A 21,001-nucleotide genomic window follows, 5' to 3' on the forward strand; every position below is an offset into this window, starting at 1 on the left:
CCAATTCAATTCACGATTACCTGCTTACTCATTTTTCTCTGACACATACCCCTATACAATGACTTCAATCTGCTTTTCCTTAACCCTTATAGCAAGAGATAGAAAAGAGAATTAGAATACTGAAATATGAATCCATGCCCAGTCCTTCTGGACCCTGGGTTTATCATTCATGTCACACTGGACAAAGAACCATCTGTAAAGATGGATAGTAGCAAACTCACTTTACCTGGCTTTTGTGAATATAAAACAGCAATATGTGACATATCGAGTGTAATATCACTACTGTATTTGGTATTTTCTCAGAGAATGGACATAGTAACCTAAAAGTTATCTCACGAATTTGGACATAGACAGGCTCAGCAGAGAACATACCATGGTGATTAGCACATGCTCAAACTGTACTGAGTTCAAACCACATCTTTATGAGCTTGGATAAGAGAGCTAAGCTTTCTCTCTAACAATATACTAGGAGGGGGTGATAACTGTTCTGATTTTATTGAACTGTAAATGAATTAGCACATATCAAATATTTAGCTTTCATGGTAGGCAGGTGTTCCACTAACAAGAACTTCAGAAGTTCCTATGGAAAAGTCTCTGTAGTCTACATTTGAGTTTTGGTTGTTTGAACCCTCATTCTATTGGCTACTTCAACACATGTTCACAGGTGCAGGTTTTCTGACCTCTCTTCTGGGGTAAAACGACCTTCCCACCATGAACAACACTTGTCCAGTTTTTTTAAATTCTATTCCAATTTATCCACCGGAGAAATCTATGGCTTGGTTCCTATCATGGGTCATTGACAGGGAAGCAAACTTTTTAAAAATATAAATACATAGTCTTCCTATAAGAGGAATGAAGCTGATAAACAGTACACAGCATAGTGGAGATAGTGGTGAGGGAGTTGTTCAATCAATTCTACAAATGTCTATTGAATGCATTTAATGGAGTTAGGTGATGACAACTAACCAAGGAGAGGAGAGATTTGAGAGAAATCAAATTCTGAGTGAAATATAAGCTGGCCTTTTAAAATATGCTCAGACTTAAATTTTAAGATACTCTTTGCAAAATGGGCGTGATATAATCCATTCTCATATATCTTGTAAGTTCTAAAATTGGGAGTTAAAAATATAAGGTGATTATGTTTTCCAAATGAAGACAATCTGAAAATATTTTTGGGTGTCCTATTAAATCACTGTTCCTTTCCTAGAAAAGTGGACTTTTCTATTAACTGTACTCTTAAATATAAGATATAGACCATGTAAAGCAGAATAACTCATTGTTGATGAAGTACTTTTCTGAAGCACATGATTTGAAAAGGGCAATTTATCATACTTTGAAAGTAAAATTGGTGTTTTCCATAATATCGGAAGCCATTGCTTTAAAGTACATAAATACATAATTCATGTGTTGTGGCTCACTGAGTAGAGAATAATTGACAATATGGACAATACTAAAATATAGACAGTTTTGAAATATTTGCCAGACTGTTCTGATTCTTTTCATTCACCTTAGTTTGTAGACATCAAGTTCTGTTTATTTGAGCAGACTTTGTTCCCATTCATCCAGGGGCGGAGTTGATTTTTTTTTCAAGATAAACACATCCTGGGACTACCAATGTTATCATAAATACAGTTACAAAAGACCAACATGCCTCTAGAGAGACTGTATTTCCGTGTGACATGCATAAACAAATACAAAAATGATTCGCTGAATGATTGATTAGCAGAGCCATGGTAGATCCTGTCTGATATTTCCCAAAGTTTGCTTGTGACACTCATTATGTGTTCTTTAGAGACAGAGAAGGACACAAGAATGTCAAAAGGACTTCGATACAGGAAAAGGGGCACAACTCCTGAGAACTCCCCCTTAGTGTTTTGCTGTTGGGAAGAAAAAAATCATGTACTAATGTTGCACCTAATAAATATTTCAGATCCACTTATGAATAATCAGTGCAGTTACCACGCTTTTGTAAAGTCACAAGGTGAAGGAATGGAAAAGGAAAGTACATTCTAGGTTCTGAGCCTGTAGCTAGCACATCGCTGGAAACCCCCTCTGTCCTCACAATGGATTAACTACCCTCTGTGCGTACTATATTTTTGTTCAGCTTTTGCTATTCTGAGTCTGGACTGAAGCAGTCGTTATCTGTGGCGGTGCCTGGGTGATTTTCAAGCCGAGCACTACCCACCCAAGTAGCTGTGATACCGGCTTTCACTGAAGCCTTATTACTCTTAAAAGAGCAATTTGGTTGGCTGCACGGCTATTAGGATCACACAGGCAGCCTGAAAGCTGTCAGTACAAATGCTTCTCATGTTTTCACACAGTCCTGACATCTCTTCTCTTTTCTGCTGGACCCACATTCCTGTTTTTATCATTTTCAATCAAGTGCACGCAGGACGCTGAGGAATATTCCCACTGAAAGCAAAGTGGAGAGCAGGAATGATTTTACAGCTCCTAAAGTGGAAACAGCGCTGACTGCGGGCTGAGGAGCTGGAGCTGGATCCGTGAGAAATGTAGCTTGGCTTAGGGCTACATCAGGGAGCTGCTCCTTCAGCTGCTAAAGCTGGCAAAACACCACCTCCCCCCCAGCTTCTCAATGATTATTGCTATTTTCATAACCGGGAGGGAAGAGGATGTGAGAAATTTTGCAAAATTCACTTGTGGAAATGTTACCATCCGAGAGACTGGAGAAAATTACTAGACTTGAACTTCTCTTCATTTTGATGCTTTTCTTCTCTGGACCAACTCTCTGCAAGCTGACCAGGACCCCCTGGAAAGGCAAACCTTGGAAGGGGGGTAAGTAGTGAAAGTTTCACGTTAGAGGTCGAAATGGAGTGAGCAAGGGTAGCTAAGACAAGAGATATCTATTTGAAATCGGCTTTTTATTTCAGGAAAAGGGATCTGTGTGGTAGGTGGCTGGGAGAAAGAGTTGCTGATATAAATATGTGTTTGCAGTTTGGGGGATGCAGGGCCTTCGGTGCATTATGACTGTTTCCAGTGGGGAGACTCCAGAGCCAGATGCATGCTGTTCAGTGCAAGGAGATGTTTGCTCTCTTCGGGATGCTGTCTTTAAAAAATGAAATAGATTCAGAATATTCTTGAGTTGTTGGCAGATTCTGTGACATGATCAGGGGGATGTTCAGAGAAACAGTGCCACCAGCACTAAATCTGTGGCTGCCTCTATCACAGTTGACGTGTTAATAAAGATAAATTGTGTTAACTTTAGTCAAAGAGGTATCTGCTGAACGAGGGAAAAGGCTTACTGTACTTTGGAGCTTGGTCATGGATTTTCTTTGGCTGTTGAAAATTTTGTACTGTGGATTTTTGAGACTTGGACTCTACCCTTTTTCAAAGTTCAGTTGGTTCTGCTTCACCCGATGACATTTGTTTTTGCAAACACAAGTTGTCAAGCTATGTGTTCTGTGGGTGCAGTAAACTAAAATGATGCTGCAGAAATATCCCAGGAGAGTATGTACGCTGTAAGGGAAATCTTGATGGAAGATTTCTGAAGATATTGCTGTGCATAGATCTTACCTCTAAAAATGTTTTCTAAATGTAAGCCCCCTCCAACCAGACATACACACACACACACACACACACACACACACACACACACACACACACCTTTGCCTTGATGTTATGTGCTGATCTGAGGTTCAAGGGAAGCAGATTCATTAACAAGAAGTTTTAATAATTTATCACAGTATCTCAGCAGGATTTTCTAAATACCCAAATCCCTTCAGTTTGATCTTTCTCTCCATCTTTAAAGACATTACAAATCTCATGCCTACGTACATTCCAGTGAGAAGTTCCAGCAGATACTTAGCTTAGACTATTGCTGCACATCTACCAGAAGAGCAGAGGGTCAAATCATCTGGGGCCTTGTAAATTATATCACCACATTACTGTATTGCTCAGGGTTATCAATGGATTTTTCACTTGCACTCTGCAAGCTGTTATTTATGTGAACCTGCATGGCAGCTTTAGGTGGCTTGGGATCAAAAGATGTATGGCTGTATCGACTCCAGGAGATGTCAGGAGTGTTAACTTACATTCCTTATATACAGTTTTCAAAGACAGACAGTAGTTATAACATGTCAAAGTTTAATTTCCTGTGTTAAACTTCAGCAGTGGATGCAGACCTCACAAACCCCAGTGAGAATGTTAAATAGCTGTTAAGTTGTTAGAAGAGTGTTGACCTAGTCAAAATGCTTGTGCATGCTCCCGGGCATTTATTCATTCCACACAGCTTCAGATACAGATGCGGGAGATTTCATTTGTAAATCAGGTCTGGAATATTCCGTCTCTGAACATGTCACTACTTTTTTCTGATGTACTCTAACTAGCTCAGCTAGAAATATGCTGGTTTTGCTGTATGATGGAGATGTGACTCAGTCAAGTTCAGGAGTAGGTAATCATAGCAATGCATTTTATCCAGTGTTAAAAGAAATCTTGCATGTGTGGAAAGGCCAGGCAAGTTACTAGAAAACTTTCGATGTGTCAACTATGCTTCCAAATAATTTCCTTTTCAATGCCTCTGTTTATCATTGTATATGCAACGCATAAATGTGTTGCACAGACTCAGGGTTTCTGCAAATGCAGCCTTGCCTTGATATGCATATGTACATGTTGTAAATATTTATGTATTCATGAGCTTGGCTATTGATGATGGTGTGTTATCTTTCAGTGGGTTGTAAAATTTTCCCTTGGCATATTATGAAGTCTTTAAAAGCATATTTTGAACAGTTTTTTTAAACATTATCTTACTTTGTAGGATGTAGGGGTCTTTTACTAATTTTTAACTTATCTGGCAGAGGTATGGTATGTATGGGACAGAGTGGGAAGGGATGAGTCTCTTTAGACACCATTGCTTGGGAAGCAATGTTCTTTGGTTTGCTTTATGTCAATACTATCTGAATGCAGCTGCATATAAACAAGACCTTTAAAACTAGCACACTATCTCGAAAGTCCTGAAAAAATACCAATAACCAAATAAGAGTTTTCCTCAGAAGTGATTTATGGTCCCTCCCCCTTTTTTTTTTACTCTCACGTCGGTTGCCTGTGTGTGTTTGTCTTAATCTGATTGAGCAGCTGTCAACCTCCATATGGCAACCTGCCCACGCTGACAATTTCGGTTTTTGTTGTATTAATAGGAACCGTCATTCTGAAAGAAGAGGTTATTGGGACAGGGTTGATAACTGGTGACATCACAGACCAGTGTGAAGCTGTGGTCTGGGAAGGGTGGTGCAGACAGCATGCACCAGCCATTGCAAAACAGATGTCTGAACACCGACTGACTTGTAGAACACTGATGGGAAAATGCTGAATGTTTTTGGCTACCCAGACATTTTTAAGCTTATCAATAAGTGTGACATTCAAATGTAGGTTAGTAGGCCAGCAGGTTTTCTCTCAGGCATATGGTTTTCTATTTAATCACATTATATGAATTCCTTAAGGGAAGGCAGATGTCCCATCTGATTAGCTCAGAGCATAACAGAAGCGATCCTGAGAGTTTTTATTCACAATACCCTCACTGAAAATCCTAATGACATTGATGACATCATCTTCATTAAAATTAAGAAAAACAATTATTTTACATTCAATTACCCTCAGTCAGAAGAAAGAAAACATAGGCATAGCTATGCAGAAGTGCTTCAATCACATACTTCCAATAACATAACAAAGTACATCAAATGTAATATAAATAGAATGTTAAAAATCTATATTTCCCTTACTGACAACTAAAACAAGCTAAGTTTCAATGTTTGTGGCTGCTATTAAAAGGAAAAGTTGGAGAGCAATTGCTGTAAGAAAAATTAGTTTTATAATATAGAAATAGGCAATGTTGACATTAAACATGAGAGTCAAACTTGAGCATTTGATGTTGAGTGAGCAATGACGAATCAGAATAGCTACTGATGAAGCTAAGGGGCAGGGCTACACCTGATTCTGCCTATGAGGCCTCTCATAGAAGCACTTGACTTGATTCTATAAAACCCCCTGAAGTATCTGTGGGTTCTTAGAACCTTGTCAGTGAAGATGCAGGGGATAACACTGGGAGCTGGGCATGGGTTATCAAAAGTTGACGAGTCAGAAGATTCTCTTTCAGCCCTCCCCACACCACACACACACACACACACACACACACACACACACACACACACACACACACACACCACCTTGCTTCCTTTTATAAATTATAGCAACTGACTGTCCATGTCTATCTTGGCTAAACAAAGGAAGCTTCCCTGGCAGTTATCTTTTCCCTTTGTAAATGACTAGAATGTGTTATGAACACACACAATGCCATTCAGTTATTTTAGCGCCTGGTGCACTGGAGCATGCACACAGGATATTCAGAAAGCGCCATTATCTGCAGGGTCCCATCTTATATACTGTCAATTAAAACAGAATATATTGGAATTTGTGAAGTGTTTTGGACCTTAAAGTTTATAATAAACTTTTAAAACTATTTTAACCTGTGTAACACCTACAAGGGAATTATCTATCACTACAAAAATTTTATTGCAGTTAAATGAATTAATGAAAAATGTACTTTGCTTTGTCAAGTAACCCACAAAGCACAGTGTATCACAAGAGGTTTTAGGATTCAAGGGATAAATATTTTCACTAATAAAATTTCAACATTTTGGGACTTGGGCAATGACTCAGTGATTAGGAACACAGGTTGCTTATGCAGAGAACACAGAGGGAGGCTCGCAATCTTCTGTAACTCTAGTTCCAAGGGGTCCAACAACCTCTTTGTCCTCTGCAGGCATCAGGCATGCACAGTGTTGCATACACATTAAACACACACACACAGAGAGATTTAAAATACTCATTCATGTAAAACAAAAACAAGTAAATTTTAGAAGAAAAAGTTTTCTACTGACTTAGACTTTGACAAATATTGTATCGCTTTAACTCTCTCTCTCTCTCTCTCTCTCTCTCTCTCTCTCTCTCTCCTTTCACACTACTTTCATACTCTCTTATTGGATGTCTATAGATTTAATAAGACTAGACTCCAGACTAAATTTGTCAAGTTAAAATTTGAATTCAATTGAAGATTATGTGAATCAAATAGAGATCTTTAATAGTTAACAGAGAAGTCTCTCAGCTGTTAAAAATTTTTACTACAACTAAGGAGACAAGTTCATTGAAACTAGTGTTTATGAAAAAGGAGAAAATAGCATTTTTGAAAAACCTTTATATTCCAAACACTAGAATATAGGAAGCACCTCTACTTCAAGTCCTTAAGACCACCTTCCTCCTAGAACATGGGATTGGAAAGGCAACTGAAGGTTCCAAATTTTAGCTTAAAGTGAGAAACCAAGATCAAATACCCACATCCTCAATAGGAAACTTAAAGGTGGCATGCAATTTTGCCAAAGAAAAACTTGTTTCTGTGAATTATATGTTGGTTTTGAAGGGTGCTGATGCATCAAATAGCAAAACCTTAATCACATAGAGGTAGTGAGACATTATTACACTTACAAATGTCTAGACATTAATATTTCATTTTTCTTGGGGTATATTTCATTGCAATGGATTTTTTCTATTAAGAAATCTTCAATTGTGTCATTACCATATTTAAAACTTTAAAAACATTGTAGTTTGTGTAACTTCAAGAAGGATGGTATTACTACTCAAATTATATTTATATGATCTTCTATTTCATAGAATATAAAACACCTCAAATTAAATTAAAAATTTCATTGCCACCATTAAATTAGCCCTTTGAATACCTTACCTTCTTTGTGTTGCACAGTGACACTCACACTGCCTTACTTGTTTTTCCCTTTCACATAAAATGTATACTGGCTTTAAGAGGTTAGAAACAGTTGCAGTTCCCAATCTGATATGTTTCAAAATGTCTTTATTAGATTTATTAGATTACTATTATAATTCATATTGAAATATAAGTGACCTGAGAAATACTCTATATTGTTAGATTAGAGAGTGGATGTTGATGTCAACTAACTTTTCTCTGTGCAAGTCATAGTTTATATGTATCAATTCAATATGAACTTTGAACAAGGAATAATTTTAAAGGGTTGGATTAGACAACTGTTCATCCATTGTAATCATTACTTTATATACTCTCAGTCATTTCTGAATAAGCAGGCCCACTTACTGTTTAAATATAAATCACAACAAAATTAATTTTGGAGTTTCAGAATTCATTTTGGAGTCTTTTGGATTACATGAAAGTGGGATAGTATTTAATTCTCTAATATGTAGTCACAGCAATAAAACATTGTAATCATTAAGCAATGACATTTATCTGAATGACTAGAATTCAAGCATCATGCAAATTATAAAATTAGTAATCTAGTTTTCTTACATACAGACAATAATTTTCTGGTATTTTCATAAAAAATATTTTAAGACCTAGAGCGTTTATTTTCCAGAGTAAAATTATAAATACATTCAGTCTGTAATTTTATGTAGAGTTCACTGCATAAAGTGTTGGAATAGATTCTATAAATGCTCAATGCAATCCCTTTTTTATCAGTGTCAAAAGCTTTGCCATGAAAGAAGTAGACACCAGACTGAGACAAAGACCAAGATTCTATTAGGCAAAGAGGGACACATTGTTAAACCTCTAATAGCATAGTTACCAGCTGATAATTTGGTGGCCATCAAAGCGATAGCTGATATAGGTCTGAGAATCACTTCTGGCTAAGCAGCACATTCTTTCATTGATCTATCAGAATATTCTACTCATATTTTGAGATGTCACGAAGTGTGTTAGAGATGTGAGTAAGGATATGGGTTTGAGGATGTGGGTTGTCTAATGCTACGAGTTAAACTCTATTAGCTGGAGATATTTAAATGATCATGTCTTCCCATTTTTGGTCTTCAAGACAACATGAAGGTATGTGTATATTCAAATTTGAGTGATATATACTATACTCCTAACAAAATACTTTAAATCATGAACTAGACATAGTGGGCTTGCGTGGTGCAGTAGAAAACCTAATTCTATGAATCCAATGATTTAAAAATCACTTATCAAATGCTCCCAAGAGAATTTTTTTGCGATTTTTCGAGGAAGAGTTTCTCTGTATGGTTTTTGGAGGCTGTCGTGGAACTCGCTCTGTAGAGCAGGCTGGCCTCGAACACACAGAGATCTGCCTGCCTCTGCCTCCCGAGTGCTGGTATTAAAGGCGTGCGCCACCCATGCCCGACCCCAAGAGAAGTTTTTAACTGGCCAGAAAATATAAACATAAATGTAGTCCATTAGAAAAGATCATGTACCCGTGTGACAAATTTTTCGTGAAAAGTTTCCATTGAAAACTTTACTAACCTTGGGGTGAGTATGTTATTCAAATCATCTTAGGTAGTTTTATACTTCAAAATAATTTGCACAAATGTTTTAGAGAAATTTTTTACTACTTGTATAAGACATTGACTTTCATGTCAATAAACACACATATACACACATTTTAAAAATCAGTAATAAATGTATTTATAAACATCTAGCATATAATTAATCCATATTTATGTTGTGGCACTGAAGTATTTACATGCATAAATTATGTAGTTTACCTCAATTACTAGTTACAAAATATATTTTGAGGGGTCTTCATTGTGTTAAAAGCATATAATTAAGGCTCAGCTCTCTATGTCCTAAAAAGAGTTCTTCAAATCTTAATTAAATTATTGGATATATATAATTATGCACCTGTTTGAAGAATCCTATGTAAATGGTAAATGGGTGGGTATAAAAGTTAAACATGTTGTGAGTGACAGCATGCTTTTCCAAAGGAAAACTCTAGTAATTTCTAGAGGATGAACTATATGCTTTGGTGTTTCACTTACTTCAAGTGGCTACTGGAATCCCTAAGTTGTCAGTTAATGTACTAGGCATGTACATTTTTATATTTTCTCTTGGTAATTTAAATGCCTGTCATTTTCATCCACATGGTCTTGCGTTTAATGCCTTCATGGTGTCACAGTGGGACTAAGTTTACATCATGGTCAGTCGTGCTTGCTAAACTTAACTTGCAACTGCTATCAAGCATAAGGAGCATTGACTTCCTACTTATTTCTTAATCTTTTTAGAAGCAACTTCTGAGAACAGCTTCTTTAACTTCAGGGATGCTCAGAATTCTCACAGAACTACAGAAGTGCCTGTGTGGACAAATATTGTATGTTTAAAATAATTGCCACATGTTTTTTTCTTTAGAAAGTAATTGTATGCTCAAAATCATTTATTTAACATGTCTTATTTGGGACCATTGCACTAATATTTCCTATGAATCATAGTGTTTAGTCTTATGCCTATATACTACTGTTGCTTCTTACTGGCTTTAAAACTTTGAATAGTCAAAGTTGAAATGTTCTCCTCCTTCATTTGCATTCATCAATCTATATTTTAAGCTCACCAAATATGTTACAAATCCTTTCTGTTTTTCTTTCTATTTTTAGCTAAATTCTCAGTGAATAACTAAGAACATTGTTTTCTGAAAATGCAATAAACCCAAACATTAATATCAAACATGGTTTAAAATAGCGACATCTATATCATTGCTAGGAAAATGGTTGGAGGGAACTGACCATGTAAGAAAACACAACAAACAAATTTTAAAAAATCTACAGAGAACCCTCAGAATTTTGGAGATTACCATTTCCATATAATATATATAATTGGAGCATTCACAAGGGCAGAACTGGAACTGAATAACCCAGGTCCAAATCCAGATGGCAGGGAAAACTTTCAAGCTGTTCTGCATGGAAACTGATTTTTAGATTTTCACGTGGTGCATTACAAGTTCAAATTAATTTCAAACTTTTAGTTTTTCATATGTGTCTCCATGACTCCTAGTATATGCTTCCTTGTCTGTATTATTGCCAGTGATTCTAAAATGGGCACCAAACAGCTTTTTTCTCCCCTCTGAGTTAAATACACAGAGAACAGCACTTAACTGTCTGCATTTTGAACCATGCTCAATAAAAGTTTTAAGAGATAAAAAGCGTTTTTCTATTTCAGGGTCAGTATTTGTCTGAATAATATATAAACACGGAGAAACACTGGAAACTCTGCAGTGGATCCCAGCACAGCTTCAACATTCAGTTATAATCACAGCTGAAGAGCTTGCAGTGGTTTTAAACCTCACACCACAGTAAATGTTAAACGTCTCTGTGCCATGTTTTCTCTCCCAGTCAAAATGCTATGTAAAAGGAGGGTATGGAGGATGTGACCTTGGTACTCATGGAAATACTTTGAGGTGTCAACAGCAAACAAATGGATTTGCTGGGAAAAAGCTCTCTTCACAAATGCCAGGGGAAGAGTCAACGACGGCGCTTTCCTTAAAAGCATTTGGGTTTGTCTGTCCACATCCAGCTAACGTTAGTTCCATGAAAAATAAAAATCATTATCACTTCTATCTTTTCACAGTAGTAGAATTTTGAATAACGAAAGGTTCCCCATATTTAGTGCTTTAAATATCAGGCATTTTTCATGGCTGATGTCAATGCAGATTCTTTTATTCCATGTTAATTACTAATATTCATTCACAGTACAGATTTGTGCAACGATATATATATATATATATATATATATATATATATATATATATATATATGGTTGACAGAATGAGTAGAAGTTAAAGAAACTGCAGGGGGTTTTGGAAGCAGGCTTAGAGACACTGATGATATAATGAACCAGACCAGTGCCCAGAAGAAGCTGTGATTTGTGAGGGAGACTATTGAATGAAAAGGTACTGCAGAGTCTGAGTGCTGAAAGTGATGGCCTGTGTCCAGATCCAGATGGGTGAGCACACAGATGGTTAAGTAAGCTTTGTCAAATACTGGGTACCCGGCTCAAACTCCAGGGACAGTCACAGAATTCTCTGTTTATTGGTGCTGATACATACAAGCTATCAGCTGGTAGGTTACTATGAGACTAACTTATTGCACTGTTAGGTGTCTGTTACTTTATGGGGTCTAAATAAGAGAGTTACAGCTCTTGCTTGGCATACAATGACTGATAAGTTCATAGGTCTGATTTACCTGAAAAAGTAGAATACAGCCATGTATCCACATGATCTCAATTCACCCTGATAAGTTAAAGATGCACAGTTAGTATTTTAGGGTGATTTCTAAATTGCATGGTTATTGTAGATGTTTGCAATAATGATAGGGTAGAAAAGCATTTTGTTTATTTTTAATTCCATCTGGTCAAATTGCAATCATTTTTATCTATGAAAGTTCCTGGTAGTGTGTTTGTTAGGGGTTAATAATTAAAGATTGGCAGTTTTATGTAATTTGCACACTATACATTCAAAACATGCCTCAAAGCTCCAGTTTTCTCTAGACATTTTAATAATTTTATGGAAACAGTCATCTCTGATTGAGTAGATAAAATTTGTTTAACTTGCTCAATTAAGATCCACCTACCATTGGTAGGCATGGTGGCACATTCCTTTAATCTCAGAACTCAAGAATCAGAGACCAACAACTCTCTGAGTTCAAGGTCAGTTTGATCTAAAATAGGAGTACCAGAATAGCAAAGACTACCCACAGAAACCCTGTCTCAAAAAGCAACTCAAATCAAAGCAAAGAAAAACAAAACAAAACAATGAAATCAACCTAACACAAACTATGGCACTTAAAATAGTCGGGTTGTAGAGAAGAAGAAAAAACTATAATGAATATAATTTATTTATTTTTGCTTTGATATGGGAATGCAATTTTCTGATACAAAGTTTAATGAAAATCAGAATATTACAAATATATTCAGGTACTCTCAATATGAGGTCTTGTTAAATAAATTAAAACACCCTGGCATGTATTATTTTGTATCATACCAAACTGAAAATTCTCTGACATAAATTTATTTATCAGATTTTGAATGCTGTGTTAGTGGGCTTTCCTTCCCCAAGATCAAATACCTAAGAAAGCCCATTTACTTCAGGAAGGTTTTAGACCCATAGTTTCAGCCCATGTTTGGCTTGCTTCATGCAATTGGCATTTGATGAGGCACAGCATCATGAACTCATGTGCTGAAAGATAGCCTATGACTTGTAAAATCTGGAAAGACAAAAGGCACAACAAAGAGACATATCTGGATACTAGTACACTAAGTTGTCAATCCATCAATGAAATCATCTGAAAGTGTCTCTATGCATTCATGATCCAACTATTTCCTCAAAACTCTTGCTCTAAATATTGCAGTGGTGACCAAGCCTGTGATACGCGAGTATTCAGAATCCATTTCCTGTTCATGCCACAACTAACATATAATGTACTTTTTACAACATATAAAATTATTTCTATATAAAATCTGATGGTACCTATACCTTATTCTTATTCATACTAACTTACATGTTATATGAGTTTGCTGGGGTTGGAATATATAAATATGTGTTCATAAAAACATACAGCTTGCAGTTCACAATGTTTTTGTAATATGTAAATGTAATATGTAAAGTACATCTTATCAATTTTCTTTCAAAGCAGAATGAATAAAGCACATATTATGTCAAATCAGAATGATAGGAAATGAATGGCAGTTAGGAGTTTGATCAGCAGAGTCAGTTTCAGTATTGTAAGAAAAAATTTTTAATTTATTGATTCTTTAAATCAAAATTGAGTAAAAATCTTTCCTATAGCCAAAATGATCTTTAAAGTGACCATGCCATAATTTAGTCTGCAAAAACATTAACATTTTATCTTAACAAGGAGTTGCTTAAATGTCATTGACACCAGTTGACATTAATAACATTTAAATTTAGGCAGGCAATATGTGAGTGTCAATAAGTTTACACTGATTCACACTGTGGAAACATTCCTATAACATATAAATTTTTCATATCGATTATATTCTAGAAAACTAGGAGAAAAGAAGTCACAGATAATGAGGAACTATAGAGATTTTGGCAAATGTTTTAAATGAGATAATATAAAGTAGTGGCTGATTCACCAGGATAAGGGAGTGGAAATGGTTGCATTTTGCATCTTGTAGAGATAAGCAAAGATGTGGCTGATGTTTCAAAAAGGAGAAGGGTTCTTTTACCTGCTTACCTGTGACCCAAATTAGGGGAGAAATGAAAATGGAGACAAGAGCATAGAAGAAGAGGAACAAGTATTCCTATATTTAGTGATGTCCAAAGAATTCCCAGATTTCTGTCAATGTAGTAAGCAGTGTCTAATGTGACTGAGTCATTAGATAATGATATTCAGCCTCATGGATCCTGATATTTAATGCCACTAGAAATGTGAGCATAATGCAATCTTCATCATGAGAGAAATTATTTCTATGTTCCCATCCAACCCTCATCTTCTAATTTGAAGAGGTAACCAGAAATATTAACTATGGCAACTTAATCATTTGATAATATTACATCATTACATACTAATAAAGGTTTTTCAAAAATTTTGCTTGGAAACTACTTTCCAAAGTTGTGCATTGTCTAATATAAAATGTATCATTTCATCTTATAAAGTATGTCACTAATTGTCATATGTCTCCAACCTTGTAATGAATAAGAAGACACCAAACTCCAAAGACCTGACTTAACACTGATTTTGCCACAATGACAGACTGAAAACTTAAAAAAAAAGTCTTGGAAGACCTGAGGAAGGCAGATAAACTTCACAGTCCAGGCTCAGCAAATACAAGAATGTAATGTTCCATTTACTCTAACTCTCGCAAATCCCACAGGTTGGAGTCAGGTGGTACCACACAGGTACTATGTGATAGATATAACACCAAAAGACCTGTATCTGGGATCACAGCCTCCTTCTTACTGCTGTGATCTGTGGCTGGGAAAATGCAGAATAGAAACACAGGAGTGTTCTCTGTTCTGCGTCCTCTACGAGCCCTTGCAAGGAGTTATTTCCATAATAGATTGCAGTTTCAACATTAATAAACTGGTTAATCCAAATTTAAAAGTAATTTCCTGGGCAGGAGAGACATCTTGACAGTTCAATGTGTTTCCTAATCTGGAAGAAGGCCATAGTTCATTTCCAAGCACTCATATCCCATGCTTACCACTACCGAGCTCTGCGAGAGTCAATGCCCTCTTCTGGCTTCTGCAGGCAGTGGCTTGCACATGGGCAACACACACACACACACACATACACACACACACACACACACATGATGCTTGGGAAAGAAAAACATATTTGCAAGTAATTAAATTTTAAAACACCACATACACACAATTAAAAGTAAGATAAATATTTAGGTATAATAATTTCCTTCTGGTTAGACACTTTTTCCAAATAGGATTAAAAATATTTTACTTAGAGTTCTCTTCAAATTTCCTTTGGTATGATCTTTCAAGATGTTATAGTAGGGAGCAAAACACAGATATGTGCAGTTAATCCCATGGGTAGTTAAATCTCCTAGGCAATCAAAGGCGGCAGGAGTAGAAGAAATTATCTACTATGAGGGGCCAACTTTCATTGTGATTTCCCTAAAATAACTATCTTGTAGCATTAATAACATCTAACATGCCTTCATGCAGCCTTTTTATTTCTCTCTTCTTGCAATGTTTTTTGAAAATCTCTCTATGCTTAGATTCATAGCAGAAAGTGGTAACATATTTTCCTCATCCTGCTGTAACAGAGACATATTTTTGAAATAATATTTAATGTTAGCATTTCAAAATCTAAATGCAGACCTCTATCTTGTAACATTTGTTAAAAATAGAGAATAAAGCATCCCCTTTACGACTATTTTGGGTGAAGACAGCAAGCTCTGAATTTCAATAACCTGTCCACACAGAAATTCTATTTTAGATGTCTAGATCTCATCAATTCATTCTGATATTACTTATAAATGAAAATACCAAATGCCCTTTGCTTTGTCAGTGAGAAAGTAGTATACACTTAACAAATGGTCTAGTGATGTCTATGTGGAAGCTTCATGACATACTAACGCCATTGATGAGGTACAATCTGTTGTGGGGCTGCATCTGACTGATGAATTACTGTCTACCACGGCTTCATCTGTGGTGGTAGTCCTATAATAAATGTTCATCACTCGACAGTGCTAGATGTGCTCTATCTAAATCATTTGTTACTTATAACAAGTTTCAGTCTATATGAATCAAATGTTGTTTATGGTTGGCTTCAGTGGGTATTTATCATTTTGAAGCTTTCCTCCCACTTCAAGTGGAATAAGTAAGATATAGATTTCTTGAATAAGTTGTTTTAATCCATGGGTGGTCAGGCACAAAATAAATTTAGCACCAAGGTACATATTACCAAGTTATACAGAATGATAATGATGAAATATGGTTTTAAACTTTTTCCTGTTTCTAAATGTAAACAACAAATGTACTTCGTATGTGCTCACAGCAAAAAGTTATTAAAACAGCAAGTAATCTGAAAACTCTTTGTCATTCAAGAAAATTCACAAGAGGCACTTTATTCTTAGAAAATAGGAGTAACTTTTCTTCAAATGGTGACTCCAGTCACTTGCAAGCTGCCTCTTGAAGAGGAGCCTCTATTTTTTATATATAACCTCTCCTCACTCCTGTTCAATCAAACTTTGATCCCATTTTGTTTTCTTTTCTTATGACTTTAACCCCGTCTGACTCGTAGTTCCTCTGCACTTCTAGATTCTATGCTGCTTGGCTTTAACCTCTTTGTTTGAACTTCTCAGTCCATGGTCGGTTGATGTTCAGTTACAGCTGGCATCCCAGAATCATGTAACAAAATCCCCTCTAAAATCTCTCTGCAGGTAAAATATGCATCAGTATTTGTGCTCAATCAAAATAATACTGAATTTTTCAAACAACTACAATATTTATGATCATATATGTTAATTATTGTATTGTATGTATATGTACACACACACTCACACACACACACACACACACACACACACACACACACACATCTCCTGGATCAAAGCATTTGAGATTGCTCTTATAGTGACATTTTTAAAAAAGCTATATTTTTAAATATTGAATCAACTTCTAATTTGACAAGTTTGAAAGTTATTTTTGCACTTCACATAAAAAATGTATATAAAGGAGATTTTCTACACTATGCGAAAAGTCATTTGTAAATTGACTCATGGTTGCAGCCAGACAAAATCTATGCATGTCTGGTTTGCCTTACACCTTACATTTTCTTTAAAATATATTAATGAGACTTGTTAGATTTTATTAAAATGCATAATGATATGTACTCAGTTATTTTGCTAAAAGTAAATTCAATATAAATTCATAAAATTCTTAATATTTAGAGATTATACAACAAGATAGGAAATAATCAAACATGTGAAGTATCTTTCCTTTTATATTTTTTGTTTGGCTACATTTTTCATTTATTTTGTTGTATATTCCTCTAATACAGAAGTTACAGAAATGTGATTTGGAGTGTATAACACAGTGTTAGAAAACTTGTGAGATATTGGCTTTGATTCCCAAGATGTTTTGCCTACATATGTGTATGCGGACTAGCTGTGTGCTGGTATCTGTGGAGGAAGAAGAGTGAACACGTTTCCTAGAACCAGCATTACAAGTGGTTGTCAACAGACATGTGGGTATTGGAGTTGAACTTGCATCCTCTGCAAAAGCAGCTATTGCTCTTAACCTCTGAACTATCTCACCAGTGCCTACAATGTTTACGTAAAATATTAACACATGAAGCATTCTTTTGAAATTACAATACTTTTTCTGTATGTTTTAATATTCTACATTTAAAATAATGCCATAATTTAATTTTAAATCTCTCACTTTCAGTTAAAAATAACATAATACTCCCAAGGACAAAAATATAATTTTTAATGTCTATATGATGATCCACACTATGACTTTACAAATTCTTAAATAACTTTTCTTGCATGAATAACTCGAATATCATATAAATATGGGTTATTTTTATATTGGGTCCCAGATATTACTTCATTGTGCCTAGCACAGATGCCAAAACAATGTATTAGAAAAAAATAGATAATTACATGTTTCCTTAAAAACACCAAACAAGTATGAGTATTCTGTGTAAAAGTATGATCTTAGGTTCCTTTTGCAGTATGCAAGATGACCTAGTAAGTTGCCCTCATGAACTAAGTACAAAAAGAGTCCATGTCAGAGTTTCAGATGGAGTATGAGTTCATGCATATTCCCCATTCCCATCTCTTACTGGCTGGTAGTCACATCTGAGCATCTTTCTCTAATTCTGCTTTGGGGCAATTAAGATTTAACTTCATCTCTGAAGTACTTATTCAAATCCTCATATTTTAGTTAGTGTTCAAACACTTGACAAGCAAACCAAAAAAGTTATTTATTTTTAATTAATAAACATAGCAAAGTTCGTCTCATCAAGACAAAACTACTACAGCTTGTTGAAATATGGAAGAATGAAAAGAAATTCAAAGGACTTGTAGAAAAATCCCCAGACAAACTGATCACAATAGAACTCTTGATATGTTATTAATAGAATCTCTTAGAATGTTATTTTTCCTACCTAAATCTACAATGTGCTTGAAAACCAACTGTACAAGTGGATATTTAAGTATAATTTTGCATTTAATATGCTATTATTATTAAACATTTCTAGACATGTCAATATATTTTTACTTCAATATCTTCTACTACTGACATTTTAAATGTTCTGTAAATTCATCTAAACGTTTTACTGCATACAGCAATTTTAGGATACCTATGTCATGATTGTTATGTGCCTAAAATAGCATTTTCGTTATAAATGAAGCATTAATTGCTAATGCATTGGACTGTGTTGACCTTTGCAACAAATCTTCTTAGGCAATGGATTAGGTCTAGACACTGTGCATCAAATGTTTGCAAATGGGGTTAATTTTCCTCATAGTATATACATGTTGGAAGACACACTATTCCATGAACTATGAGCCATAATGTGTATTAGAAGCCATATACTGTGTGTAGATACAGAACTGTTTGGGGAGTGTCAAGATAGATTACATTGACAGAGGAAAGAGTGATTGACTTGAGACTTCACCTTTCACATTGAAGAATTGTGAACTTGGGGCAAGTCCCTTCTACTCTATGTATAAATGTCTTTTTTCCTACAGGGTTCCTATAAGTTTCCCCTGGGAGATATTGTCCTTGGAAAATTTCAGTCTGGTTTATTGTTCATTTAGTTGATCTAATGGTGCATGTGACACATGTTCTGTGTAGTGTTACATTGAAGATGAATTTGATTTGGGTTCCCTACCTCTTCTTTTGGGTATTATAATAATTACCTTTTATAATATCTTATGTGCACAAGGTTATTAATTTATGCAGTTAAAAACTATATTTGTGTTCTCATATTAGTACTTCCATCTTTTTACTGTACATCATCTTAAGAAAATTCAATAATACAGATATAAAACTATTATTCCTTGCGTTATTATCACAGGTAATCAAAAGCCACCAAAATTTGTCTGCCAACTCTGTTATATATTTACTAGCTACTAAATTCTAATACCAAAATTAAATTGATAAAGTAACACTATATATCAAAGTGTGATTCTGTAGTAAAACGTTAGAAGATTGCATAGTGATACTGACTAATTTTATTAGTAGGGCCAGGTGTACTTAAAAAATAGAAAGAACATTATCAAAGAATTCCATAGTAGTCTAATACTAAGAGCCAAGCTGGGCAGGTGTTCTATACCCAGTCCTTAGCCTTTAGCTGAAACAATTTCATTTGTATTTTAAGTTACCTAAAACCTCTCAGAAAGAATACCCAACATTTCGTCTCCTTGACCATGTTCAGAGAAGCTTGCTTACGTGGACATAGTATTTTAGCTGTCCAACCATCAGTCTCACTGATTTATTTCCCAGCCAGAATAAAATGAGTATAAAAATATGTGTAATGTAAAGACTAAGGTGTTGAAGCCTTGAGTTATTCATGCCATTCTACACTTGAGGTGAATTCAAGTTGATGGAGTCTCTTGACAATTTAAACACATTTAACTTTTAGAGAAATCACATCCTAGGTCACAAAGCATATTATGATTTAAAATATTATATACCTTCTCATTTTTGAAAGGACATTAGCTTGCTGGTTTGTAAAGCAAAACAAGTAGTCTTTCATTGAGAGTGATTTTTTTTTTACCTTCAGCTGATGCATTAAAAACCATGTCAACATTACAAATCAAATGGAATTTTTTTTGGTTAAAAAGATACATTGCCATTGTTCTAGGCACTAAGTCTACAACTACCAAGCTCTTTCCTTGTCTACACTGTTACAGTATACCAGTAAGGCTATGCTGAAAAGCCTGTAGTGAACATTCTTCATAATACTATTACTTCTTTCATTGTCATTACAAATTATCTAAGGGTACCAAAATCTGTCTGCCAATTCTACATTCTAACACCAAAATTAAATTGATAAAAGTAAATGTTATGTATCAAAGTGTGATTCTGTAGAAACAAGTAAGGTACTGGCATAGTTATACTAACTGATTTTACTATTAGGGAAGGCCATAGGAGAGTAGATTAAAAAAATAGGAAAAACAGCGGATTTCTCATGATTTTGGTTGTTAGGTATATTCTAACTTATTTAGGGGTATTATGTCTTCTGAAATATCACTACCTGTTTATTAGTTTATATTGCTACATTGTCTAAAGATTATTTTATTCTACTTCAAAATATCATAAATTAAGATATTTGCCCTTCAATGAAATTATTAGAAATATTACAGTAATATAAATAGGCAAATTACTGGAAGTTGGAAGACTGCAAAATTCTAGGGTTTTACTAGTCATGTCTTCCCATACTACTATTATTGTCTGTATCCTGAAATGGTATAGGTTCTTTCTGTATAGAGCCTGTGTTTTCCCCATCCATAAGTCAAATCCAGCATAGAGATAAGTATGTAAAGACATTTCTTTAAAGGTTGTATAAAATTAAACAAAGAAAACTCTGTGTTCGAGGCTTTATAACCCCTACAAAGCATCTGATATTTACCATCAGTCATTTTGTAGAAAAGCAGGATTCTGCTGTTCCATTTCCTGTTGTGTTGGAGTGTCCAAATGGATCAGTTAACTCAGTATTAATATAATATCAA

At 35.1% G+C, this 21,001-nt stretch overlaps 1 protein-coding gene across 12 annotated transcripts in view; it reads left to right on the forward strand.

Annotated features, from left to right (window-relative positions):
• Robo2 (roundabout guidance receptor 2) overlaps positions 1 to 21,001 on the forward strand; it is a 1,424,536-nt gene that overhangs the window by 316,858 nt on the left and 1,086,677 nt on the right. Inside the window, exon 1 of one of the 12 annotated variants that reach the window (XM_040750572.1) lies at positions 1,998 to 2,793. The exons of 3 other annotated variants lie outside the window; for them this stretch is intronic. In XM_040750572.1, coding sequence (XP_040606506.1) covers positions 2,664 to 2,793 — 130 coding nt within the window. In that variant the 5' untranslated portion in view covers positions 1,998 to 2,663. Of the gene's footprint in view, positions 1 to 1,997; positions 2,794 to 21,001 lie in introns of those variants that run through there. 8 more of the 12 variants (XM_040750573.1, XM_040750579.1, XM_040750577.1 and 5 more) reach the window with 8 other exon arrangements.

The sequence above is a fragment of the Mesocricetus auratus genome, unplaced genomic scaffold (genome assembly GCF_017639785.1).
Source record: "Mesocricetus auratus isolate SY011 unplaced genomic scaffold, BCM_Maur_2.0 Super-Scaffold_100008, whole genome shotgun sequence".
In the NCBI taxonomy this organism is placed as follows: Eukaryota; Metazoa; Chordata; class Mammalia; order Rodentia; family Cricetidae; genus Mesocricetus; species Mesocricetus auratus.